General features: G+C 36.4%; 3 protein-coding genes across 4 annotated transcripts; all 3 read right to left on the reverse strand.

Moving 5' to 3' along the window:
- Positions 1-873: 873 nt before the first annotated feature.
- Positions 874-5,965, reverse strand: LOC145232559 (aflatoxin B1 aldehyde reductase member 2-like). The gene is made up of 7 exons (XM_080097206.1): positions 5,847-5,965; positions 5,147-5,330; positions 3,279-3,425; positions 3,144-3,195; positions 2,883-3,075; positions 1,930-2,031; positions 874-1,351 (listed from the first exon to the last, which is right to left on the reverse strand). The coding sequence occupies exons 1-7, from the start codon at positions 5,942-5,944 to the stop codon at positions 1,162-1,164; spliced, it is 966 nt and encodes a 321-aa protein (XP_079953332.1). The 5' UTR covers positions 5,945-5,965; the 3' UTR covers positions 874-1,161.
- Positions 5,966-9,295: 3,330 nt separating this feature from the next.
- LOC145234426 (aflatoxin B1 aldehyde reductase member 2-like) lies at positions 9,296-13,682 on the reverse strand. Its single transcript, XM_080099160.1, has 7 exons — positions 13,585-13,682; positions 12,736-12,919; positions 12,305-12,451; positions 12,171-12,222; positions 11,921-12,113; positions 11,039-11,140; positions 9,296-10,910 (listed from the first exon to the last, which is right to left on the reverse strand). The coding sequence occupies exons 1-7, from the start codon at positions 13,680-13,682 to the stop codon at positions 10,721-10,723; spliced, it is 966 nt and encodes a 321-aa protein (XP_079955286.1). The 3' UTR covers positions 9,296-10,720.
- Positions 13,683-17,262: 3,580 nt separating this feature from the next.
- LOC145232887 (aflatoxin B1 aldehyde reductase member 4-like) lies at positions 17,263-26,876 on the reverse strand. Of its 2 annotated transcripts, XM_080097565.1 has the most exons (9): positions 26,088-26,876; positions 25,760-25,899; positions 25,182-25,314; positions 24,653-24,842; positions 24,178-24,324; positions 23,693-23,744; positions 23,224-23,416; positions 22,347-22,448; positions 17,263-20,599 (listed from the first exon to the last, which is right to left on the reverse strand). In XM_080097565.1, the coding sequence occupies exons 2-9, from the start codon at positions 25,881-25,883 to the stop codon at positions 20,410-20,412; spliced, it is 1,131 nt and encodes a 376-aa protein (XP_079953691.1). In that variant the 5' UTR covers positions 25,884-25,899; positions 26,088-26,876; the 3' UTR covers positions 17,263-20,409. The 2 variants fall into 2 exon arrangements, with proteins under 2 accessions (XP_079953691.1, XP_079953692.1); XM_080097566.1 differs by lacking the exon at positions 25,760-25,899.
- Positions 26,877-26,924: the final 48 nt, after the last annotated feature.

A 26,924-nucleotide genomic window follows, 5' to 3' on the forward strand; every position in this document is an offset into this window, starting at 1 on the left:
TGCAGTCTATGAGTTTCTTTCAGCTGTGGATTATGGTGGCACATTGCAAACAAGTTCTAAACTCTCAGGTAATCTAAGTTTTATTGGCCATTGAACCGAACCGAAAATTACGATTTCCTAAAAACCCGAACCGGAGTCGAACCCTACATTTTGTTTGGCATTGGCCCTAAACCGAAACCGAACCAGAAAACTGCCATCTATACTATTAATTCTGTGATTTTTTCAGAACAGTGCACTGAAGAGTATGCGCGAGATAACAGCTATATGGCGTGTCAAAAATAACAAATTTGAAAGTGTTCCGCAGTGCACGGTTAAAATTCTTCTTGAGTTTGATAGAGTTAAAATTACACGAAGGCGATTTGAATCGGTTTAAAACACGGACCGGGTAATTTTCCCGAACCGGAACAAAACCCGAATTCGAAATTATACATTAAAAAAACTAAACAGAACCCGAACCCTAGAAACAAAACTATGTGAACCCGAAACTAAACCTCAAATGCACCAGAAGGGACAATACAAATCAAAGGGATTTTGTCGCAAACCACTATGCTCCCAATAGTACTTTTGCCAGCTTGTTGTGTACATTTGGTAATGAATGATTTGAGCTTTGTATTATGAGCTTGAACGTTGTTTGTAAATTAAAAGTAAAATGCCCTATGCCTTTTCCTGCGATGTTTAACATTTTTGTGCATGTGGCGCTTGATTTGAGTTGAGTTAGGTGGGCTGGTTAACCAATTTTATCGGGATGCAAATGAATACGAAAAGCTAAGTTCTGCATATGACACGCAGTTCGATTCCCTGGTTTTAAGCCTTCTTTACATGTGATTCTTGCTATCATAGGTACAAAAAAGCCTTGCCTGAAGATGTGTTAATCAATCGTTCAATGTTTATTTTTGCAAGCGAACACAAATCTTAAATTTGAAAGAAACATCAATTGACCTTTCGGTTTTCGATTCAAAAAGGCGTCAAATTTTGTTTTATGGTTTCTTCGTGTTTGTCAAACATCATCCAAACGCGTTTGTGGTATTGACTGAGGAAGCAGAGATATGACATGTTATGCGGTGTAAGAAGCTGTATAGCCATTTGCGTTACACTAGTATTGCAGATCAAGAATTACTTCTAAAATGTCCAAGTATTTTGGAAGGAGTCATAAAGTAGTATTCATCTAAAATAGTTACGACAAGTATACGACAATTTCTCCCAGCATTTGTCCATCTGATCAACCACACGATCATCCAGTTTTCCCTCAGTTGTATGACTCAGGTTTTCTTTGCATTGAGCTAAAGTGCTAGCTCCCATAATTACACCATCACCTTTTTCAGCACTGAGCTGGGAATGATGGTAAAGCCACCTTAAATATGATTGAAAGAATCAGATGAAATGCTTTAACTAAAGGTGTACCGTATTTGCTCGATTGTAAGCCGCCCTCGTTTATAAGCCCCCCTCGATTGTAAGCCGCATGTTGAGGTGTTAAAAAAATAATGTAAGCCGCCCTCAAATGTAAGCCGCACGCTGGAATTTTAGATACGATTGTTTCCTAATACATCTTTCTGTAGTTATATGGTATGACTATTTGCCCATATCTGTTAGTTACGTTGATAACTGTACCCGACAGAACGTATATCGACGTATAATCTGTACACGCATACATTTTTTGAACCCCAAATAATTTAAAATGTTGGAGTGCAGAAATGATTTCGGTATAAAATTAAAATATAAGCCGCCCTCGATTGTAAGCCGCCTTCAATTATAAGCCGCACAAACGGCAGCTAAAAAACAATATAAGCCGCGGCTTACAATCGAGCAAATACGGTATTTAGACAAATCTTAAATCATGGTCACACAACACTGTAGGACGTGCAATAAACTGTCAACATTTTAGATTCAACATGACAGCACATTGCATAACACAGTACACATAAAGTTTACCTGTATGCAGCTTGTGCCATTGTTACTACTCCAGGGCCATACACCTCATCAAGAACAGTCTGAATTTTTGCAATGCTCTCAAAGTTCTCTTTTCTCCAGTACCTACAAAACCGTTACAGGTTTGTGAAAAAATGCCACTTTTTAACAGTAAACAAGATGGCTCGTTTGGCTTACACTTAAACCCTTGGTACTGACTTTTACGGAGCAAAGCGGGGGTCGGGAACCTTTTTGCGAGAGAGGGAATTAATACAGTTAAATATTTTAACATAAATTTTCGTACGAGCGATACAATATTATATATTTTTTAGTTTGAGCACAATTAACATAAATGTGCACTTTATTGTCTTTCAAGCAACTTAGTACACGACATTCCATAACCCGAAAAACATTTGTTGTTGCCTCCAACGCATCACTTAAAACACCTTGAAGTGCAGTAACACAAACAACGCACTATTAACCGCAACTCTTTGATTTGATATCTGCAGACATATTTATTAATTATTGTGTTAAGAAATGCAAGTAATATTCGTCTGAGGTCAAGTCATCAAATAAGGCACATCTGGCCATAGGCGAATTCATAATGTAACAAATACTTCTTTTATCAAAATCGCGGTATATATATTAGTGTGTGAGGGGAATTTCCACTGATGTGGTCGGTCAAAGGCGTAATGGTTGGACAGGATGAACTTGGTGCACATTGCGCTAGAGAAGGGTATATTCTATGACGTACCGCAAGCTATTTTTCTGGCCTGATGTACGCGGCTGTGATTTCGTTGCGGGAAACGCTATGCAATATGGCGGGTATTGGGCATATATAGCCCCTGCACGTATGCTTAATACAAGTTAAGCAAAAAGAGTAAAATCTCAAACCACCAAAAGCATTATTGTAATGTTGGCTGATCCTAGTTTATATTATGTTCTTTTGGACGCTATAAAATAAATATGTAGTCCACCTGTCTCTGTACAAGTGCAGCCATTTGCCAGTGCCAAAAAATCTTCCTTCCATTTTATCCGATTCTTCGAATTTATGTTTTCCGCTCAATAGGCCACATGCCAGAGGGTTGTAAGCGTAGAAACGAATTCCATAATGTTTTAAGCAGGGAAAGAGCTCCTTTTCCACTTGTCTTGTCAAGCAATTGTACATACCTGCGAACAGTTGTACATAACCATAAAAATAATTTTCATTGGGCTAAACATTCAGCAAAACATTTTACCTTGATATACTGTAGGTTGTACCCAGTCGTTGTTTCTGCAAATGGTGACAATCTAAAGATATTAATATATTGTTGAGCAGAACTTACAAAAACGTCTTGAAACAAACAAAATATCATTACAAACAACAAGCATACCTCTGCAACTTCCCATGAAACATAGTTACAAACACCAAACTCTTTAAATTTGTGTTCCTGATATAATTCATTAACTGCCTGTAGTGTTTCAGTGATAGGAGTGTTATGGTCAGGGGCATGAAGGTAAAAGATCTCCACCTGTTTCATCTGCAAACAACATATTTTATCAATTAAATAACTCCAAAACTTAAATTAAATTTCTTCTCAATTAAGAAACCACACAACTTATGCGCTAGTAAATAGGTAAAACATATGTATGGTTCAGCTAGATCAGTAGTTTTCAACCTTTTAGTGGTCGCGTACCACTTAAAGCAGGGGTGTCCAAAGTGCGGCCCGCGTGGGCATTTCAAGTGACCCGCAGCTGTTGTTTCACATTTTGTTGCGTATGACCCGCCATAATTTGAATTATAATTTGATTTTTGGATGTGGCGACTTGCCACTTCGCGCGAAAGCGTTTCCATGGAACTTTATTTACCGGTAAAAAGGAAGTATACATGGTAATGACGCAACAAAATCCCAACATTTCCTTAAATGCCGTAAATTTTGTGTTATTATTGTCCGGTTAAAAACTTTGCAAAAATACGTTGGCCCGCGGCGTCTTCACCTGATATAAATTGGCCTCCATTAAAAAAAGTTTGGACACCCCTGACTTAAAAGTTGCCCATGGTTATCGCGTACTACAAAAAACAAAATATTGAATCAGACAAACTCCAATTTACTGAATCTAATAGTTTAGAACAGTGTGGTCCAATTTTTTGTTGCGGGCTATTTAAAATCGTTAACTTACTCTGCGGGTCAGTGTCTAAAATTTTTGCAGGAAATTTTGTTTACTCTCTTTTATAGTTATATACCAAGTAGCAGCCGTTCAAAACATTCAGTTTCTGATATATGGCGCAAAAATGCGCTCGCGAACGGTTTGGAACGCAATGCAGTTTATTACACATAATAATGTCTTGTCATGCGTCACAATGGAAGAGTTTTCATTATTTTGTGTCATTTAATTCTCACATTAAAATATTGAAAACAAAATTTATCGTTGTCATTAAAATTGTGGACTGACACATTATTTTGTCTATATTTTAATATTTAACTGTTGTATTCAGTCGAAGGGTTGCTCAGGCGTACGAACATTCCATAGCATTTCATGTTAAAGGTCCCAACCTCGCCTTTATGTTATATTTAAAAAAAGACTTTCAGAATGCAAGTCATATTTTACTTTATTGCATCTTTGACACTATACGAAAATGACTGGTTGGAATTTAAACAGTTGATACGTTAACGTTGTAGTGGGTAATACTTATTTAGCAATTGCAACTGGACATTTAATACGATCAGGGTCTGTCCACACAAAACTCTGGTGTTTAAGCGTTCGCAACCCACCTTTTGGAATTGCGGTACATCTCAATTTCCCAGAAAACTCCGTTGTTTAATTGTTGGCGCATAATATTTTTTGTTATATCTAAGTTATGGCGAAACACGACAAGACCTATTGTTTACAAGATACGACCAACGTCTTAGTTTTGCACCTTCAACGAATCAGTTGAAGTCAACATAAGTGACATGCAACCGCGTCGCTTTAAGTAACAAACGTTTCATGTTAGCATAAGCGATTTGTGAGCAAAAATACGGAAAATCATAAACTACCGAAAGGTGTTCGTATCACCGGTTGAGAACCACTGAACTAGATGATAAGTTATCATAAGCTTGTCATTCAGATAGAATTTGTGTACAGATAAAATGTTATTCAAAAATATACTTGTTGTGGACACTAAATTTGTAAGGCAATATGCACTTAAGTGTTGATAATACAAACTTGTGTTCAAATGATCCAACTATAAATGCACAACAGTTGTGACAACCATACAAACCTGAAGTCGACGAAGACTACTTTCAAGTTGACGGCGAATACCAGTTGGAGTCAAATTGTTTCCATCCCAGGGATTGGCTTTCGTGGCAATCTTCGTGTTTTTACTTACTTCGCATTGACTCATAAACTCTTCACATTTTCCACCTCCATACATAAATGCAGAGTCTATTTCCACATTTTTAGATCTGTCAAAAAGCAGTAAGTGGTTTGAAATAAACGGGTTCCCTGAGCCATAGCAAAACGCAACACAATGTTAGCTATAGCCAGGGTTGTCATACCGTCCTTATTTCTAAGATTTGTCCTTATTTTGAAGGGCTCTGTCTTAGAAAAGTTCATTGTCCTTATTTCTAAGAAATGTCCTTATTTTTGAATTGAGTGCTTATTTTGTCTTATTTTCATCAATTACTAGTCAAATCCCTGCTACAAGTAAAAGTAAACCTAGACCTGAGCTGTTGTGAGATGCACGAAGTACTTTCTACGAACAAGGAGTTGCTGGAACAGCTTGTTTCCGACCAAAATATTGCCAACGATATATATAATGCAAAGATTTGTTGAAAACGTTTGTTTCGTGTCGTATGAAAATCTAATTTTTCGGTTGTCCTTATTTTTGGTTTCAAGTCGATGGCAACCCTGGCTATAGCATTAAAAATAATAAAATATCCTATAAACTGACAATATAGGAGTTCATCATACGTACTTACTTTTGAAATATTTCAATCATTTCCTCAGTGGCCTTGAAGTCTAGACGTTTTCCAACATCAGCACAACCAAGAATAGTTCTGATTTGTGATTTTGACATTTTGATTCTAATACAGAAATGTTCAAGATCTGAAGATATAACTTACTTTGTAACTTTAATGTCCCGAATGAGATAGAATGCAGATATATTTGGCTTGTTTGTCAAACGCAATATTGAGCACTTAAGATGATGAATTGAAGTTAGTGTACTAACAAACTGTAAGCAATTAAATCAGCCAAACTGAACACTTTGTTCCGCTAGCCCAGAAGTGCAATTTAGCATAAATGTCAAATCTGAATTTGTATTAAGGATCTTGGACCGAATTGACACTACAGAACCTGGTTGGTTTTGTTTATTTGATTCTAAATAAACTGAGCAAAACCACAAAAATGGCTGTAATACGTTTGAGAATTCATAACGTTGAGTAAATCCGATGGTAGAATAGAATAGAATGCTCGGCACTAAGAACCGCCGTTACAAACTGCACCCATTTAGGTGTAAACATTTACTGTTTTTTATGAAGCTAAAAAACGGTAAATGTCTTTGATTAAAGCTCTAAACGCCTATCCCTGGCTGGGTAAATTGAGTCACCTGTCTGAGCGCTTGTCACGTTAGGTTCTGGAGTTCTGATAAATCTAGGAGGCTTAGAACGTGGTGAAATTATGGCGGTTCTCTTTCAAATTATATCTTGATTTGATAACCTTTTTTGATTTTTGCATTGCACGTAATCAATAACTGATAAAGACATACAGAGCGTTTCTTTTCTTTCTCTCTGTACTTGAGTAAACGTTTTAATTGCGAAAGATTAGAATCAGCTTTCACCATAATTGGAGAAAATAGAAGGCAGAAAATGTCGAAAACAAGTTATTTATAGTAGCGCATAAAAATAATTTTACAGTAAACCTTTTAATGTCATAGCGCTCTCTAACCGAGCTGCTATGCTTTTTTGCATGGACAAACGGCTGTGTTCTACTTAAATTCAGTGAGGAAACGATATCACAAACGGGCGGAAATATGTGCAATTATGAACAAACACCATGTGTTTGTGCAGAACATTCTGAAAAAACAAAATGACCCAATATTTCTCAGCAATATAACAAACGTTAATGTTTCCCGTCGTTCCATGAAATGCTTTTGCACACGAAAATGAAAACGCAAATGTAAACATTGTACATAACAATATGATGGCCGCTACACCAGTACAGCATTTTTGTTACCTTTTGGCAATAAGGAACGGTACGTATTGTTATGGCCGTACTACGTACCTCGTTGCGAAAAGCGTACTGTACGACCATACCGTACCAAATGTCGAAATCTGAAAGTACCGTATCGTTCCTGGGGTACGCCACTATGTTTGCGTACCGCGGTTTTTGCGTAGGTGCGCGTACCTTGAAATAAATCAATCGGAATCAGATTGGAATCGATTTTACGATGATGTAAGTGGTGTCTAAACAAGCTGCTCCGCTCCAAAACTTGCCATTCGAAATGCAAGGCTGATAATATATTTTGCGATGGGTTCGTGAAGCGACATTAACTGTGTTATTTTTTTACAGAAATGTTTTTTATGTCAAATCCTTGAATTTTAACAATAGCGTTGATAGCAGTTTGGATTTTAGCACAATGTAATTGCTGCGATGCCATGTAATGAAATTGCCACGATTTACATACCAGGCGATTAAATTATCTCGATGAAATTGCTGCAATGAAATTCCCACTGAGAACTTGCTGCGATGGAATAACAACAATAAAATTGCTACGACGAAACTACCATGTTAAACTGAATCAACCCGTGGCCAGTGTTTCTATAACACAGATTCCAAAAATGCACCTACAGTACTGTATTTATCAATTGGTTCTTATTATCTCTGAATGAAAACAGTAGAAATTAGGTTTTCCAATTATATTCCACAGCTTCAAACCAAACCTTTCTGGGACATCCGCATGCAGCATGAGGTATAAAACGCATGCTTTGACAAAGAAATGTACATTACTAGAAGCTTTACACCAGTGGTTCTCAACTGGTGGTCCATGAAGACTTTTTGTGTGGTCCACAGGACGTTAAATATATTTTTGTTATATTGTAGGCGAGTTGCATATAATTCATTGAATATCCAGTACAAAAAAAACTTATCCAAGTTATTGGACATTTGTTGTTATCTGTCTATAGAATTGAATTATGTATTAAAAGAATATATTTCAAGCCAACATGCTTTTTGCGGATGCTTATCCTAAATTAACAATCGACTGGTCCACGATGTTTATTTTATTTGACAGGTGGTCCATGGCCTGATGCGAGTTGAGAACCACTGCTTTACACGAATGTGTGGGTACAAAGGTGTAGTAAATGGCCTTCGTAACCTGCTTAGCAACACCGTGCTTATGTTGGTAAATTTGCGTATAGCGTATAGATCGTGATAAAGATCAGCCTCGACTGGATCTCGGATGATTAGTTGATTGAAGCTATACGTTGTAGTGATATAACTTCTGTTGGTATTGAACGAACTTATTTGCACGGCAATGTCTCTAGTCAAAACACCTGTTGAACTCTTCTTTAGGAGGGAGTTCGAAATAGTCTACTAGATCAAAGAATCTAGCGCACCAGTCTCTGTGTACGTTTCTGTAGAAAACCAGCGGGCGGCACGGTGGTACGCCAAGCGGTATTAAGTGTGGTAGGTAAAGACTACCTGTACTTTCGTCCTCACTTTCAGACTGTTCCTCGTCAATCAATGTCATGAGTCTCGATAAACAAGGGTTGTACCTCAATTTGTTTATTGTCTTATTCAATCAGAATCTTATTCAAATAGAATGCTTATTCAAATAGAATGTTTGGGAAACAAAAACGAGTCATTAGAAATTAATAGTAATAACGTTTACATATAAATTCAAGTTTAACTAGCAACCAACACATTACTTCCATACAAGTAATTGAACAGTAAGCCAAAGAGTTAACTACGGTATAGGACTAAAACTGTTATGAGCCATTACATTAGCGGTACGTTTTATAAATTCATAACACGTGACATTAAACTGTACAACTATGCTCTTGCCGTTGGCGCTTGCACATTTTCTCACACACAAAACAGCGACTATTTCACCGCATGAGAAAACATACGATTTAAGCGGGTAAACATCAGATAGCAAAGTCGATCAACCTCCTAATTTAACTGTAACAGGGAATATTATCAACTCGAGCATTTTAGCAAGTAAAACCAGCTAATTTGGTAAACAACTATTGCAAAGTTTGCACAAATTATGACGTAATCGCTACAAAATACCCCACGCCATGTTTTTAGGCAATGGTCATTGCGTTTTTATGGACATTAAAATAACACACAGAATATTTACAATATAAAAGGGATACAATTGACAATTTGTTGATTTCTGAAAATTTTGGATCAACTTCACAACAATAAACACGTAACAGCACAGATATAACAATGTTAGCAGTAGACATTTGAAACAGTATGAGCATATACATTCAAAAACAAACAACATTCAATTTACACCACACCAATTATCAAACTTGATTATCGCATTTCGAGCGTAACGTTTTTGTGTTTCTGGAGTTTGATTGTCTTCAGGAGCCAAACATCCGAATGGTCTAAATTTGGTGTCTGTCGGAATGGTGAATTTGAATGTTCTCTGCCTTTGATCGTAATAGTGGTGGAAAGTCACTTCGCTTCTGAAACAAGAATAAAACAAGCAGTACATGGAAATAGCAATGACACATTAAGTTCTACAAGCAATTTTTTTTGGACAATTTCTGTACGTGATACAAACAAATACAACAATTATACATTGCAAAATCGCAGTTGTGAGCGGCACATTCATTGCCAAAATTGTTGCCTATGTACAACTTTCATTTGTAAATTTGGATAGGCAATGAACGATGGCAATTCAAATTATAGCCTTGGCTGTTTTAGGAAACAATGTAAAAAAAAACATTTTAATTTGTTTAACGATGATTTAAAACCACATGTACTACACACTTCAATCTACACATACTCATGCAAACAGAACAGCTTATCGACGTACACCACTTGTATAATCTACTTCAATGTTTGTGCAGCTTCACTACACGCTTGATTGCGCATTGCACAACAAGCGTATGATTATTTCGTCACGTCTGCGCATGCGCGAACTGCAGCGTGGTTTCGGTTCGGTTTGATTTTGTTCATTTCATTTCCAGTTTTTTGTGTGTGAGTAGTTGTGTATGTTGCTGGTGTGTTGACCGATTAACAAATGTTTCAAATGGTAATCTTCAGTTGTATAATTAAAAATACCCAGTCTATAAACTTCCTGCAGCTGTAAATTATGGTGGCAAAGTCCAAAAAGCTATAAACCCTCAGGTAGCTGAAGTTCTATCGGCGATCATATTGATGAAGTGCATTGCAGTAGTGGTAAGTTTTCATTACATATGTTTCTTGCCATACGAGTTTAATGTGAGCATTGCTTGTGATGAGCGATCACCAATTCGTTACCACTATGAATTGTTTTTCGCAGATACAGAACTGCCTTATGCATGAAGATGTTTCAATCAATGTTTATTTTTACCAACGAACACAAATCTAAATTGAAAAGAAACATATTGGTAGGGAGACATGAATTAACCTTTCGGTTTTTGATTGAAAATTACGTCTAATGTTGTTTTCATGGTGCCTTTATGTTTGCAAAAATCATTGACTAAAGAAGCACAGGTGACATGTTATGCGGTCTAAGAAGCTACATGGCCATTTGCGTTACACTGCTATTGTTTTGCAAGAATTACTTGTCATTTTGTCCAGTCATTCCAATCAAAAATATTCACTCATTTTGGAAGGAGTCACAAAGCAATGTTCATCTAAAGTAGTTACAACAAGTGTGTGACAATCTTTCCCAGCATTTATCCATCTGCTCAACCACACGATCATCCAGTTTTCCCTCAGTTGTATAACTCAGGTTTTCTTTGCAGTGAGCTAAAGTGCTGGCTCCCATAATTACACCATCACCTTTTTCAGCACTGAGCTGGGAATGATGGTAAAGCCACCTTTAATTTGATTTGAAGAATAAAACAAAAACTTTAAGCTAAAAGTGTATTTAGGCAAATCCCTAATGATGTTGGCATACCACAATAGGATGTGCAATTTCTAATTCAGTAGCCAACATAAAGTTTACCTGTATGCAGCTTGTGCCATTGTTACTTTTCCAGGGCCATACACCTCATCAAGAACAGTCTGAATTTTTGCAATGCTCTCAAAGTTATCTTTTCTCCAATACCTACAACATCATAACAGGGGTACTACAAAATTGAACTTTTCAGGTTGAGGTCGGGAACCAGTATACAGTGACACATGTTTCCGTAACAGCCATACAACACTTTTTGTACTTCGAAAACAGCTAACTTAACAATGCACTTTTTTGTCTTTGATGCCATTTAGTACGTGACACTCTAGCGGGACCAGAGGTTCGTAAACTGTGGCGTGAATGGCGTGAATGGTTCGCAGGGGAGGCCCAGCACAATCTGGCTGCACAGTTGTAAGTATTCATTACTCTGAAATGGATGTCCAGTTGTACTATAGTCGGCTGTAGTTTTTTATTTGTTCGCAATTTCACATTGGAGGTTGTCATGAGTTTCAGTGCACCTACCATTTCTCGGCGACATATGAGTAGTTAAAAAGAATACTGACAACGTGGTTCTGTGCGCTCACACAGCCTTCTTTTTCGCAACTTATCAGTGTTGAAGTGGCTTTTTCCGACCCTTGGAACACGATTAACAGTAGCTTAAAGCGGACCTACTATGAATATTGTCATTATGTTGAGAAATGCAAACTAAAGTTAGTCTGACAGCCAGATCATTAGGTAGTCATCAAGAGAGCCACATCTGGCTCGCGACCGTGGGATCCTAAACCCTGGATTAAAGTAACGTATTCTTAATACAAGTTAAGTAAAAAGAATAAAACCTATATAGGCTTATATAAGCAGCACAAACACTACTGTGATCCTGGCTTATATTACTTTACGTTTTTATGTGAACTATGAAATAAACGTGTAGTCCACCTGTCTCTGTACAAGTGCAGCCATTTGCCAGTGCTAAAAAATCTTCCTTCAATTTTATCCGATTCTTCGAATTTATGTTTTCCGCTCAATAGGCCACAGGCAAGCGGGTTGTAAGCGTAGAAACGAATTCCATAGTACTTTAAGCAGGGAAACAGCTCCTTTTCGACTTGTCTAGTCAAACAGTTGTACATACCTGTGTAGTAACTATTAGTAATTGTCATTGTGATAAACATTCAGCAAACCGTTTTACCTTGATATACTGTAGGTTGTACCCAGCTGTTGTTTTTGCAAATGGTGACAATCTAAAGATATTAATATATTGTTGAGCAGAACTTACATAAACGTCTTGAAACAAGCAGAGTATTTTTGAAACAACAAGCATACCTCTGCAACTTCCCATGAAGCATAGTTACAAACACCAAACTCTTTAAATTTGTGTTCCTGATATAATTCATTAACTGCCTGTAGTGTTTCAGTGATAGGGGTGTTATGGTCAGGTACATGTAGGTAAAATATATCCACCTGTTTTGTCTTTAAGACAACAAATATAAACATTAAAAGCGATCCTAAAGGCAGGTAATCGAGGGTATAACCGAAATCAAACTTATTTATGTCAATTTCGCAATTAAACCTAAGCCTTATTTGTTGCTCCATATTGAAACCACTTGTGTAACTTATATTACAGCGTACTAAATATGCAACTACGGTGGTTCAAAATAGGTCAAAAACATCTTATTCAAATAGAATCAGTTTGCTTTTAATTTTGAATCCCAAATTGTTTTTTTTGTGTCGCTACGAATAATAACTGTACCAACCTGCAATCTGTCAAGACTACTTTCAAGTTGACGGCGAATGCCAGTTGGAGTTAAATTGTTTCCATCCCAGGGGTTGGCTTTAGTGGCAATCTTCATGTCTTTACTTACTTGGCATTTACTTATAAATTCCTCACATTTTCCTCCTCCATAGAACAATGCAGAGTCTATTTCGACTTTGTTTGACCTAAAGTTGTTGTTTTTTTGTAAGAAGCAAGACTATCACTGATGATGGCATGAGCATATGCCGAAAGGTTGAATAATAAAGCATGTTACTTTTACGTCAACTTGGTCCGTTATTTTACGGCTGTTTTGGTGAAAGTAGAAACTTATTAGCCTACAACAGGGGTCACCAAAATTTTTTCACTGCGGGCCGGATGAGTGCTAATAATGTTTCACGCGCCGCATAGTTTACATGCCCTAGCGCCGTCTTTCCAAACTTAGCCCGCAAGGCGTTTTTAGGTGCGCCAAGATATGGTCGTTCTACAATCCCATTCAAAAAGTAGTCATGCGACTGTTGAACTGTGTAATTAGTATCATCTTACGAGCAATGCATGTATATTACGCCACAAGTGACAAAAGAAGGCACTTGTTTGCGCACAATTAACACTTGTAGTCTTGTCTGTGACGTAACAAACTGACTTTGGATCAATCCTGGGCGTTATAATCCTATGAAACTCGGTAATATCAATTCTGAATATCCCCAAAGAAAAAAATTTGTAAGGAGTAGATTAACGTTTAATGTTACAAAGTTGTTAATGCAATTTGGCAACCTAAAAAAATGTGGTCGCGGGCCGGATCCGGCCCGCAGGCCGTAGTTTGGTGACCCCTGGCCTACAATACTTTACTTACTCATAAAATACTTTTATCATTTCTTTAGTGGTTTTAAAATCTATACGAGTTCCGACATCCCCAGTTCCAAGAATGGTTCTTATTCCCGATTCTGACATATTTAAGCTATTCTGTTATACAGCTGTTTAAAATCTGTGAGATGAAAAGTTGGTGATTTAATAACTCAATATATAAGCTTTTTAATGTCTCGACTTTAAATGGAGCCAAAATGCAAGTTTAACTGATGTATTTAGCGAAAAAAGCTAAATAGAAAGCGAAATGGTGCCAGCAATATGCTTGAAAAAAAATAATCCAGCTTGTATCGTTTTGACTTTAAACATACCATATGCATATAGGCTTATTCACTTTCAGCAAAGCCCTCCCTTTAGAAAAGCTAGTACATGTTCAACTGACTAGAACTAATAAACTTTTTGGAACGTAGTTATTATTAATCCCCATGAATTTTTTTCTCTTTCAAATGCTTAATGCCAAAACGTTTTAACATTAGCTACAACGAGCACGTTAAATTCAACATTTAAGCGAACTAGAATCATGTTAAAGTGAAAGGTACAAACTTAGTTCTAACACCTATCTGCTGCGACACACGGAAAATTAGCGATTTATGTGTGGTTTTATTTCTGTATAGCAGTTGCATATAGTAGGAACCTCATAAAAACTGTAGCCTAAAACTTGATTTAACATCGGCCTCTCAGGGTTTCCTCTGTAATGTTGCCATACGTCAGGATTTCCCCTGACATGTCAGGGAATTTAGTGTTTAAATCTGCGTCAGGGACAAATGTTAAAATGTACGGTTTCTCCGTACCGACGGAGAAATTTTCTAGTAGTTATAGCTACAACCGCGTCCAGTGTTTTTTTAAGGTGTTTTCAAATTTCTCCAGCGGTTTCCCAAAAAGCAAATAAGGCTATTTTTTGGTATTTAAATGAAACACTTGCGGTCTCTTAAAACTACTTAGCGGTCACCCAAACCCAGTGGCGGCTCGTGCCTAAAATTTGTGGGGGTGCTGAAAGCTATATGTGTTGAAACTTTAACATTCTGTTTCCCTTGCTATTCCTTCAATTGAAAACATGTTTTTTCACAAATTTTAGCCTCTACTGAACATATATAAGTTGGCAATATATTGAAAAGCTACATTTCTAGTTTTCTAGCCACTTGTTTTGTGCAAGTAATACAAATCTTAATTAGCAACTCCATTGTGACGTAATTTTTGTTACGCAATAATGTACACGAGTGTAAACAGCAGACGGCATCGTTTGTGTATTTTGATTAGTGATGTACCGAATCGGCTAAATTTCGATTCGGCCGAAACCGAATATTCGGCGGTTTTGCCGAATAAATTCGGCCGAATCAACCGAATCATTTCTGACGTCACGCGAAGTCGTACGCTACGCGTTTGACGGGAAAAAAATGTTTATCTACCAGGCAGCCAGTGCAAAATAGTTGTTTTTCGTCCTTATTTCACTTCTGTGGGGTTTAAAATTGCCTTAAGCATGATTGGCAATCTGCCAATGAATTACTAATTTTTTTTTACTACCGTGGGAAAAATGATAATGTGTTGAAAAAGATAAACATTGACACAATTTCGTTATGTTTGGGCTTTTAAAAGATTGCTTGGACCTTAATAAGCAGAAAAGACACGTTTAACGCATTAAATTTGTGTTCGTAAAAGATTCGGTTTCGGCCGAAACCGAATCTTTGCAAAAATGATCGATTCGGCCGAATAAATTCGGCAAACCGAATATTCGGTACATCTCTAATTTTGATTACTTGCACAGCGACGGGCCAAACACAATAACGTTCAGTAATAATGTGAAAAACAAAAACACACGTGGCACAGCTTCGAAACGAAGCGGTTGTAAATACGGTAAAACACAACAGAAATATAGAAAAAAAAATAGATATAAATGAGTCGAAAAAGGTCGAAGTATTTCAGTTCGACAACAAAAATTGTCATGTTTCATTTAAGTAAATTTAGTCACATTCAGCGTTTTCAACATATTCTATGACACTTCACAGATTATTGTCACACAAAAAAACTAGCCATACAGCTTTTTGTTGGTATCATAACTAACAAATTTAACAACCAGTACATTACATTGGTTTCAGAACTTGTTCATTTAAACATCTTTCTTGAATTTTTGTGTACAGACTATTGATTGTATTTTAGTTTCTTAGCTGCTATAATTGCTGCTTGCTGGCAAATAGCTTAACATTCCTTTTTTAAGTGCAAAACGCCTTCAAGCTTTAAAATTTACAACACTCTCACTTAAATTTAAACCATATTATTAAATCTTGTGGTTCCTTTTTCCAACCAAAATGAATCATGAAGTTATAGTTTGGGCATGATAATTGATATATTTCCAAGTCTTTTGGAAATATTGGTGTTCCTCAGAAAAATTGGCATCTTTTTCAGTGTTAAAAAGAACTGTTTTGCCTTTGAAAGAATCATGGAAACAGCAAAAAGGATTTTTCATCCTAGTAATTTAACTTGTCAAAACATCATCTCTAGATTAATTATTTTCAAAGTAATCATGAACATCAGATCTACAGAAACATTTTCATTTGAGTAACTAGCTTTTCTTTGTCAACAATAGGATGTGCTTGGTGTCACTACTATCTTGTCTGTAGAGTGTTCATTCTTAAGAAACACTTCCTGTGAAGCAATTTAGCAGCTACTGTTCAGACAAACAGTACATGTCCATTATATCAATACACATGACTGCAATTGGTTGCAAATACTGTCAACATGGTGTGTTAAGAAAGCCACACTTTAAATTGTCTTCACTCTTTTTTTTGTCTTCATTTCAAAATTCCTGTTGCTAGCAGTTGTTTGTTCTGCATTTGATATTGCCTGAATTTCAGTGAGGCATTTAACTTCACAGTCACAAATTTAATTTTTCTTTGGTAGCATTAGGAACTAAAACTGAGTATTTCTTGTTGTTGCTTATTCCTGCATGACATTGGAGTAGAAGATGTTTTGTCCCATACTTTCATAAATCTTTTTAATTCAGTTATTTATTATAAAGGTTAATTGTGACTTTTAAAGGTGTTAGATGACCTTTTTTTCTTTTTCAAGGTGTTAGATCAGTGGTTCCCAAACTTTTTCATATTTTTTTCAAAACGGTCCCTTCGCCATTATTTCGAGGGCTCGCGGTCCTTAAGCCTAAATGTGTATTTCACACAAACGAAAGTTGATTGCAGGATTTCAGCTAGTAATGCAAAATTGCGCATAACAATTATTCAAAGACAGCATGTGACATCACAAACAGGACAAAAAACATTACGATTGTGCGCGAACAATTGCATTTTTTGATAGAATTCATTCAATAAAGGCAATTGTTTAGCAATGGAGACCGTCGATTCTCAATTCTACTTTGATTTAAACTTATTTAGTGGCACAAACTGACGCCAAATAAGATTATAGAATTACTTCAACCGCTTCGCGGTCCCCCAAAATTGCCTCACGGACCCCTAAAGGACCGCGGACCCCAGTTTGGGAACCGCTGTGTTAGATACACTTATTTAATTCAATGATAACTGTAAAAACTAAAACCCACTTGCAGTCATCTTAAAAAGTCACGACTAACAGTCAAACAATAAATTTATTGATAGCAAAATAATTATTTAACTGCACTCACTGTCGAACTTAAAAACACAGTAAAAGGTTAACGCAACTGAGATAAGTTTGTCAGGGATTGTGTATTATCAAATATGGTCACCCCTCACCCTATACTCTAGGGCAGGGGTCTCAAACTCAAACTGTTTTGAGGGCCAAAAACAAACTTTTAAGTAATTCGAGGGCCGCATTATCGAAAGATTTGTTACAGTTTGCAACATGGTTTTTTTACAACAAACATATTGCGTGATGAAAAAGCGAAATATTCATTAATCCCATTATCTTCATTAAAAACAATATTGCAATAAATAACAAACAAATATACAGTGTAGCAAAGTGAAAGAGCCAATTCTGCTTGATTGCTTTGTGTGGAAACATACAATGACACAACAATGAAAAAAATGACACAACAATGAAAAAAATGACGCAACAATCGCAATTGTTGGTTTTTCGATCATGCCATGTTAACGTTGCAAATACCACTTTCAGAGAATGATTATATCATGCAAACTCACTGGTTTTACAGGGTATTCCGAGTAAAACACATAACTTTCAAAAGTTCCATCGCGGGCCGCACAAAAACACTTGGCGGGCCGCGTGTTTAGACCCCTGCTCTAGGGTCAATTAGAGCAGTGCTCTTCAACCTTTTTTTGGTTTGGTGAACCCTTAAAGTTGTTGTGACGAACTCATGCACCCTGTTTACCTAAAATGAAACCCATTCACATAATCAAGTTTAATGCCCGTCAAGCGTCGCCCTATACACGCGCCAATAACGAATTTGCTGCATGGGCTGTTGGGTATCGACTAGAGATGTAGCGAATATTCGGTTTGCCGAATTTATTCGGCCGAATCGATCATTTTTGCAAAGATTCGGTTTCGGCCGAATAATTTGTTGCGATTCGGCCGAAACCGAATCTTTTACGAACACAAATTTAAAGCGTTAAACGTGTCTTTTCTGCTTATTAGGGTCCACGCAATCTTTCAAAAGCCCAAACATAACGAAAATTGCGTCAATGTTTATCTTTTTCAACACATTATCGTTTTACCCACGGTAGTTAAAAAAATTAGTAATTCATTGGCAGGTTGCCAATCATGTTTAAGGCAATTTTAAACCCCACAGAACTGAAATAAGGACGAAAAACAACTATTTTGCACTGCCTGCCTGATAGATAAACATTTTTTTACATCAAACGCGTAGCGTACGACTTCGCGTGACGTCATGATTCGGTTGATTCGGCCGAATTTATTCGGCAAAACCGCCGAATATTCGGTTTCGGCCGAATCGAAATTTAGCCGATTCGGTACATCACTAGTATCGACGTACATTAACTGGCATTTGATCGAAAACTTTTGACGTAAATTAATGTCAATCCGCACTCTGCGCAAAACTTCTTTTGACGTAGATATACGTCAACCGCACTGAAAGTGTTAGAAATCAACATTTAAAAAAAAATACTGAGGTTCATTTATAATTTGTACGTTAAGTTGCAACTAGGCTACATCTTTTTTCTAATATCGTGAAAGTCAAATATTAATGGTTCATTAAAAGTTTGTGATGCACCCTTGTATATCTTTTCGTATGGGTGCACACCGGTTAAAGAACACTGAATTAAAGTACGAAGTTAACACTTCCCGTATCTAACTCAGGTTGTTTAAACAAGTTTGACTCTTAAAGAGAATAAGATTCCTAAACCATCGCTTACAACTCTGTGATACTCTAAAAAAATTTAACCTTCTGGTTCTATCCTTGAAAACTCTTGATTTTACTTGTGAAAATGTCTGGCTTATATCTGTGTTAGTCTAAAGTAAAAAAAAATGTTTACCTAGCGTACTAGCGCACACAATCATGCCGATTTCAAAAGTGACGATAATTGACCTTTCAGTTCCTTATGGCGTAAAATAGTTTCTTTACAACGCTAAATATTAATATTTACGTGAACAGCTGCGGCTACTAAATCGTTCTTGATAAAAGAGTTGTTATCCGATTAGAACGTGGCTTAAAAGCAGAAATCCGAACAATTGGAAGTTGTTTTCGCTACCACGTAAAAAATGAAAAAAAGCTGGCCGATAAGGAAGGCATTTGATGCACGTATTTGGAACCATATTTGGACACAAAACAGGCGAAGTATGACGAAACACTGTTGTGTGACGTAACTAGAACATATACAGTCATGAACTACAACAGGCTAAAGTTTACTAATCACAATTTTAATGCACATATCCAGTGTTTTTTCTAAGGTGTTGGACTTGCAACTACAACTACAGTTTTTGGTATTTAAATGAAACACTTGCGGTCTCTTAAAACTACTTAGCGGTCACCCAAACCAAACCTTAAAAAAACCCTGGCACATATCAATTAATACACCGTCTGCACCGAAAGTGTTACTGATTTCCTAATAATCATTGCTTCATTATTTGCACCACAAATCGCTAACATTACACATTTGGAAAATAGATTTCAGGGTAACTATATTTTAACATTGATACGTAATTACAACACAGCATGTACTAACGGCACATAATGGCTGAGAAATAAATATATGATAGGAAACATGGAATGCTGGGAAGTTGTATTGTATGTACTAGAATCTACTAGATCATAGAATCAATAAATTACATAAAGTAGGCACTGCTTTTGTTCAAGCAAGTAGACCTAAATACACATTTTCTTGAAGAATGATCAGTTGGAAGGCACTATTTATGCAATTTTTAACGAGTTTTTTAGTCTTCACTGGAAGTTAGCAAGAAGGATTATACATTCGATATGTCTGAATCAAAAGGACAAGCCATATTGCAATGATTTAATTTGGTCCAATCTTACAATTAGTGCTTTACAGCAGTGGTCGGCAACCGCCGGTCCGCGAGGAGTTCGTTACCGGGCCGTATACTTCTTCAGGTTTAATGCTTTGAAACATTTTGCCCATATATCCTGGGGATGATAAACTAACTTGGGCGTTTTCGTTGCTAAATATTTGTAGATTTTTAAAGGCCGGTCCGAGATCAAATTTCAGTTTCAAAAACGGTTCGCAGAGCAAAAAAAGTTGCCGACCCCTGCTTTACAGCATAAATCTTGGTTCATTTTAAAACATGTTAAATGCAAAATGTTACTCAGGTTTTGCTTGTAAACCTCATTAGGCAACAATTGTTTATTAATAATAGCGAAGGTAATTATTTTGAAAACATGATTATGCAACACTTTTGCAGTACATAGTTATCTGAAATAGTTAGGACAGGTATGCGAAGCAACTGCCCAGCAATTCTCTATTTGTTCCACCACACGCTCGTCTAACTTGGCAGTTCCAATGTAACCCAGATTGGTCCTGAAATATGCAAGACTGGAAGCCCCTAATATGACTCCATCACCTTTCGCAGAGTCAAGACAAGAATGATGGAACAACCACCTGTAAAAAATTTGCAGATGTTGTTTTTGTGGCTGGAAGTATATGACCTATGTCAGGGTGGTCCAAGACTAAGATAATGTAGGGCCATGTTAGTGTGGTAAATACTTGGCGGGCCGTAAAAAAATGCCTATTTTGTCAATACTATCACAACATAGTACATCTGCTTGCACTGTTTCAGAGTTCCTCCAAATACCAGTGTTTGCAACAAAGAGAAAATAAATCAACGTGTGTATGCCACCACAAAGTTATTATTGCCTTGTAATAAATACATTTAGATTTGCTATTTGATAATGAGCATAGGGCTGTGACAACTGCAATAGATTCGATGCAGAAAGTGTTTACGGCCACAATAAGGCAACTGACAAGTCATTTACAGCCCGCAGACACGGGATTGGACGACCCTGACGTATGAAATTTGACAGTTTTATTTAAACTTTTACAGAATTGAATTAAAAGTCCGGATGAAAACAACCATAAACTAGAAGGGTGGCTTAGCACATATTGACTTTGCATATACACTATAACCTATTTTAAAACATAAATATATTTCCTATGCTTATTTTGTATTGGGTCCCATATTAGCCATCGTCTTTTATAACTTTAGTCGTTTCTGCAGGCAAAAACTCATGGGTCCCCACACATGTAAAGTTGAAAATAATGCAATTCAAGAGATAACCATGAGGAAGTCGGGTGATGTAAGGTAAAACACAGTGATCGGCACTGGGCTTAAATAATAATACTATGTAGAATACAAGCTATAAAATTAGATTCACCCCAGATATTGTTTGAAGTATGTCCTATTTAACGTTTTAAAAAACTGACCCATTTTAGGGGGCTAGTAGGGCAACTAATTGGGTTCGACACACAAACTAAAAAAATATGTAAAAACCACAATGACTCAATCAATAGTACTGCAAAATTTCAGCCCAATCCGCCAATGTTTAAAATTTCGACCACTAGAGGTGTTTTGAGCAACAACCGTTAATGTTTCTGACGTCATAGGGCTGTTAACAAGCCCCTAACTGCCATGGCGCAAAAACGACCACCAAGCAACCCACCAAGGAGCAACATACAACTGGTTGCTCTTGTAACACTATTGCTCTAAAGAAATTTCGTTTTCGTTTGTGGTGACCAGTAACATACAAATACGTTTTACACTTTAGGGGCTTTTGGGGTAAATGTTAGGACTTAAGGGTTGAATGCAACAATCGACACATATAAATGGCATACTATACAAGAAATCCAAATTTCAGCCAATTCTGACACTGTTTAAAAACTCACCCATTTTAGGGGGCTAATGGGGTAAATAACGGGGTTATCAACAAAACAAAGTGGGATGCACATCTACATAACTACATCTATCATCTGTGTAAATTTCATCCAAATCCATCAAGGATTTGATGGAAAAACGAGTCGGACAAACTTTGGGTAGAAGAAAAAATAAGAAAAAAAAAGAAAAAACAACAAACATTTTGAGTAAAATCAATATGTGTCCGGGAAGGGGACCCATAAATATTAAAACCTAGTTTGTTGTAAAGGATTGGTTTTTGCTTTATTTCTGCAATTATAACTCAACTTGATTAGAATCAAACAAACAAAGATTTGTGACTAGGTCATAGAATTGCATTTTGCAACATGTTTACTTGCTGCATTGTAGTTCCACTAACACATTTGTGGCGTTTACCTTTTCAAACTTTGTTTACTGCTTTTCTGATTACCTGAAGATAAATATGCATAATCGACCTACCTGTAAGCTGCTTCGGCCATTGTGACGGCTCCAGGCCCATAAACTTCATCTAGGACAGTTTGAACGTTTTTGATGCACTCAAAATTGTCTTTCTTCCAGAACCTAAAATATGAATAGCTTTATATGACAATTTTTGTTTGTGTTATTTACAAAAATAATTTGCAGCTCTTTAGAGTTCAGTAGCAAGATTTTGCAAGTAAATTTAAAAATATTCAAAAAACACTCAGATTTAAAAAAGTTTTAGATCATACCCAAACATCACTCAAATTCCGAAAACAGTTTAATTATATACATGATTTTTGAGGAAGCAATTGGCACTTTTTAACATACACATAATTCTGTGGTCTAATCAAATGGAGAAAAAATACAAGACCATAAAGTAGATTCAATAAGTACCAAGTACTTTGCCTACATGATATCTCTACACACAGTTAAAGTTTAGGAATCACTGCCATATGGTGTACAAGTACAAGTTATTTTGTAGTCATGAGCCAAGCCAGAACCTAAGTACTTCGTATCAAGTATCGCTGTTTTTGATGCTAGGCTGAGCGGTAACACAAACTGACCTGACCACTAAATGTGTATGATCATGTCCTGCTAACATACAAAACTAGTGTTCGAGAGGGGATCCAGGAACGAAAATGACTGTTGTTTAAATGTGCTACATGGTGGGAAAATGTTCTTCTGGGGACTGTACAGATTAATACACTGCTGATGATGTAAGGGACCTTAAAAATCTATAAAACGTGGAATTCGGGAATGTTTTCGGCATCGCAATGCACCGAGCATGCTTGGTGCCTGACCAAACAGAACATTTGCAGTTTTGGCCCATTCTTTTATTTAATGATTTCAAGGTCATGAAATACATTACACTTACCGATCTCTGTAAGCCTTTGCCCATCCCTTTCCGAAAAATCGACCAGCTTCAGTTTTGTTGGCATCTTCAAATTTATGTTTTCCGCTTAACAGTCCACCAGCAAGAATATTGTAACTGTAGAAAGAGAGCCCAAAATACCGCAGACATGGAAAAAGCTCTTTCTCAACTTGCCTCGTCAGACAATTGTACATACCTAATTACAGAAGCCATGAGCCACAACTAAAACAGGGGGAGTAATATTATCCATTTTTTTTATCAGACTAATGATTTGGGGTTTATATTTGCAGAATCCATTTTGTTACACACAAAATCCCCAGGAGTAGGCATAAGTTCAGAAAAAAAGTAAAGTATTCAATACAAAAAGCTTGGCCACAACTTTGGCTTTAATGAACTCAAAATTTCCTTTAGAAAAGCCAAGTAAAATATTAAAAAAACAATAGTGCAATGAAAACGGGCATACATAAGTTACCTTGATATACTGTTGGAACAATCCAACCATTGTTTTTGCAAATAGTGCAGATCTGTGTACAAAAAACAAACATTTTTTATGGTTGACACATCTTATGTGGATGATACTGTAAGGTTGAATATATATACATAATCAACCTTACAGTATCATCCAAATTTTAAGATTTAGCGTCATAGTACGCCAGGGCAGGCAATGATAATATTTCAACTTTCGACCACTGAGCCTGTTGGTAAAGTTTGAGTTGCAGAAAAGCCCCAATCAAGGTTTTGGGGGCCTGTGGGTGAGCCGTAGGGTCAGTCATGGTCAAACTTAAGGACGATCAAATTCGGATTAATAACTAACATCTGTCTGAATTTGAATAAAGTTGAAGCACTCTTTCTTGACCAAACAAGCATTACAAACCAGCATTAAACAGAAAAAAACAACAATATGTGTCCCTTTCAGGCGAGGATGGATTAAGTACATGAGAACAAACTGCTACATACCTCCGCAACTTGCCATGCTGGGTAATTAGACAGACCAAACGCTTCAAACTTGCCCTCTTGGTGTAGGTCGTTTACTGCCTTAAGTGTATCTGTGATTGGTGTGTCATGATCAGGCGCATGTAGATAAAACAAATGGACACTTTTGACCTAAAGAGTTTTTGTTTTGTACAAAACATTCACAAAATAAGTTTTGCCGTTTGAAATCATACAATTAATACAAATAAAAAACTGTTTTTACACACTACAAAAAAGTGTAATACAACCACTGTTTTCAAATGTCTCACTGGGGAGCAATGCCTTTTAAGTTGGGAACCACTGGTTTCTGTTCAGACGGTATGTTACTTAATATAGTTCTCAATACAACTTTCTTTAAGATGACATTTTATTTTGCTCTTTATTGCAAAATGATATCAAATAAAAAATAAATCAGATGTGTTTTTTGCTTTTACATGCACCTCAGCTGTGCATTTATTACCTTCAGCCTCTCTAAACTTGTTTCCAATTGATTTCGAACACTCTTCGCTGAAAGTCCTTTCCCGTCCCAAGGGTTGGCTTTAGTTGCAATTTTTATTTTTTTGTTCTGAGTAACTTCACATTTTCCCATGAATTCCTCTGTTTTTCCACCAGCATACATGAATGCTGTGTCTATTTCCACATTACCTGAACTGTTAAAATGCAATTTGCATGTTTCAAAGTTTTTCATGAAATCAATGGATACCCATTACTCAACAACAAGTTTGGGACACAGACACAAAATTTAACACAGGTAGCAAATGCTTAATATTACCAACCATTACAACCTTTATGTCAGTTAATAAGGTAAACCAATGCAAATGGTAATAATACCTCTTAATTTTGAGGCAAAGATGGAGTAACAAGTGGTTACAAAAATGGTAATATTGCCAGAAGGCTTCAATTTAAGCTTGATGTTAGACTTATCCCAAAAATCGAAAAGAGAAATATTATTTTGTTGGTCTCATATTTTCAAAAGTAAGTTAACATACTCTTTAAATTCATTCATCATTACACCACTGTCATTTAGATCAAGACGTCGTCCCATCTCCATTGTTCCAAGAATAGTTTTCATGGTTAAATTTTGTCTTTTAATGTCTATCACGAAAGATTTTTTCAAGATACCTGTAATAAAAAACATTTTAATGTTACAATTTCCTTAGTAGTTGGCAGTTGGCACTAATTCATACCAAGTATATTCCTTAATAGCCATAGTACCTTTGAAATGATCGCAAAAATAATACAAACATGGGTGCTAACAAGAGCTAAAAATAAGGACAACAGAAATAGATACATTACTTTACACAAAACACTCTTTTTCAGTGAAAATAATTGACACAAACAAATATCGCATTCGCAACCCTGATTATAAGAATTCATTAGTAGAGTTCTTAACATAGCGTGTTTAGCGTTTTAGCAATCGATAAGCATTAGAAAAATAAGTCAGACAGGAAACAAAACAACTTGCGTTTCCGCAGAAGTGAGAAACGTTTTCGTGCTGATTTCCTAGATAAGCCAAAAGTAGATGGCGTTACCGCGTTACCTTCATGTCAAATTTACATTAACCTACGTTGAACGCTGCAAAAAGACCCGCTGCTTGATGCGTTGCAATGGGCGCTGAGAGAAGAAAATGTACGTTTAAATAAACATTTGGGGTTGATCCGAGTGCATTTTCGAATAACTGAAGCTGTCATCTTTGATGTTGTCTTTCTGTGTCGTATAATATCAATAAAGATACTACATGTGTGAATAAACAAAATCTTAACATCTCCCACGTTATTGGTTGTTTTTCTGACCAAATATCTGTTTTTAGAATCCAATTATTTATTAAGTCCATACGACGTTCAAAGCTATGATGTTTTTACAAACTTCAAAAGTATTTAACAAACGTTAATCACCTGTTATTAATTCGAATTTCTGCTGATCTTCTGTTGCGTACCACCGGATTTGTTGCACTTCTGATAATTTTTTTGTATCTTTATTCTGTACCAGCATATATATACGGTATATACATCTAAATTGCAAATGATAATTTCCTTGCGGAAAAGGATGCAGCAGTGTGTAGAATTCATCAGGAAATAATTACAAAGCGAACAAGGAACAATTAGGAATATACGTAAGGACAATTAAAGCTGTAGTAATGGTCGAATCTTTCCCCTGCCTATAATTCATGACTGAAGTACAAAGCGGAAAACACGTTTTGTATGTTTAGTCGGAGTAACCAAGTCATCCATTTTGTTCACAAATGCCATATATTTTGTGCACCTTATAATTGTCCTTGCTTCTTTCAACCACTGACGAACAGACAGTATATGGTCCCTTTGGAATACCAATGTAGGCCTACCTCAAATTTAACATTTTTTGTCGAAAACCTGATAAATGTGTCATGTTCGAAGTGGTGAAGTAGAGAAAGTCAAAGACATACACATGCTTACATGGTACATACATATATAGACTTAAATTGTATACAACACAATTGTGTTGTCCAACTATATCTGCCATATTTAAGTGGTTTCTATAATCTCTACCATTTTACTGTATTTTGAACAAACAAATGGGACACATAGTATAACCTGCTTTTTTACATCGCTGGAAAACGCATTGTACTGTATATAATGTAAACCTACATATGTATCTACCATGTAAGTAGGTTTGTGTCAACACTTACCCTTCTTGCCAGATTTGAGACAGTACACGCCTTTCTACAGAATTCAAATGGAGCATTCTAGTTTGAC

This window comes from Phallusia mammillata, chromosome 6 (assembly GCF_965637545.1).
Source record: "Phallusia mammillata chromosome 6, kaPhaMamm4.hap1.1, whole genome shotgun sequence".
NCBI lineage: Eukaryota > Metazoa > Chordata > Ascidiacea > Phlebobranchia > Ascidiidae > Phallusia > Phallusia mammillata.

Coding starts and splice junctions, on each gene's coding strand:
- LOC145232887 (XM_080097565.1), bottom strand. CDS start 25,883: ATGACAGCTTCAGTTATTCGAAAATGCACTCGGATCAACCCCAAATGT. Junction 24,325..24,652: donor CAAGTTTAGAGAGGCTGAAG/GTAATAAATGCA, acceptor AAAACTCTTTAG/GTCAAAAGTGTCCATTTGTT. Junction 23,417..23,692: donor TGTTCCAACAGTATATCAAG/GTAACTTATGTA, acceptor TTCTGTAATTAG/GTATGTACAATTGTCTGACG.
- LOC145232559 (XM_080097206.1), bottom strand. CDS start 5,944: ATGTCAAAATCACAAATCAGAACTATTCTTGGTTGTGCTGATGTTGGA. Junction 3,426..5,146: donor GTAGTCTTCGTCGACTTCAG/GTTTGTATGGTT, acceptor TGTTGTTTGCAG/ATGAAACAGGTGGAGATCTT. Junction 1,352..1,929: donor ATGGCACAAGCTGCATACAG/GTAAACTTTATG, acceptor ATCATATTTAAG/GTGGCTTTACCATCATTCCC.
- LOC145234426 (XM_080099160.1), bottom strand. CDS start 13,682: ATGTCAGAATCGGGAATAAGAACCATTCTTGGAACTGGGGATGTCGGA. Junction 12,920..13,584: donor ATGATAAAAGTATTTTATGA/GTAAGTAAAGTA, acceptor CAACAACTTTAG/GTCAAACAAAGTCGAAATAG. Junction 12,452..12,735: donor GTAGTCTTGACAGATTGCAG/GTTGGTACAGTT, acceptor GTTGTCTTAAAG/ACAAAACAGGTGGATATATT.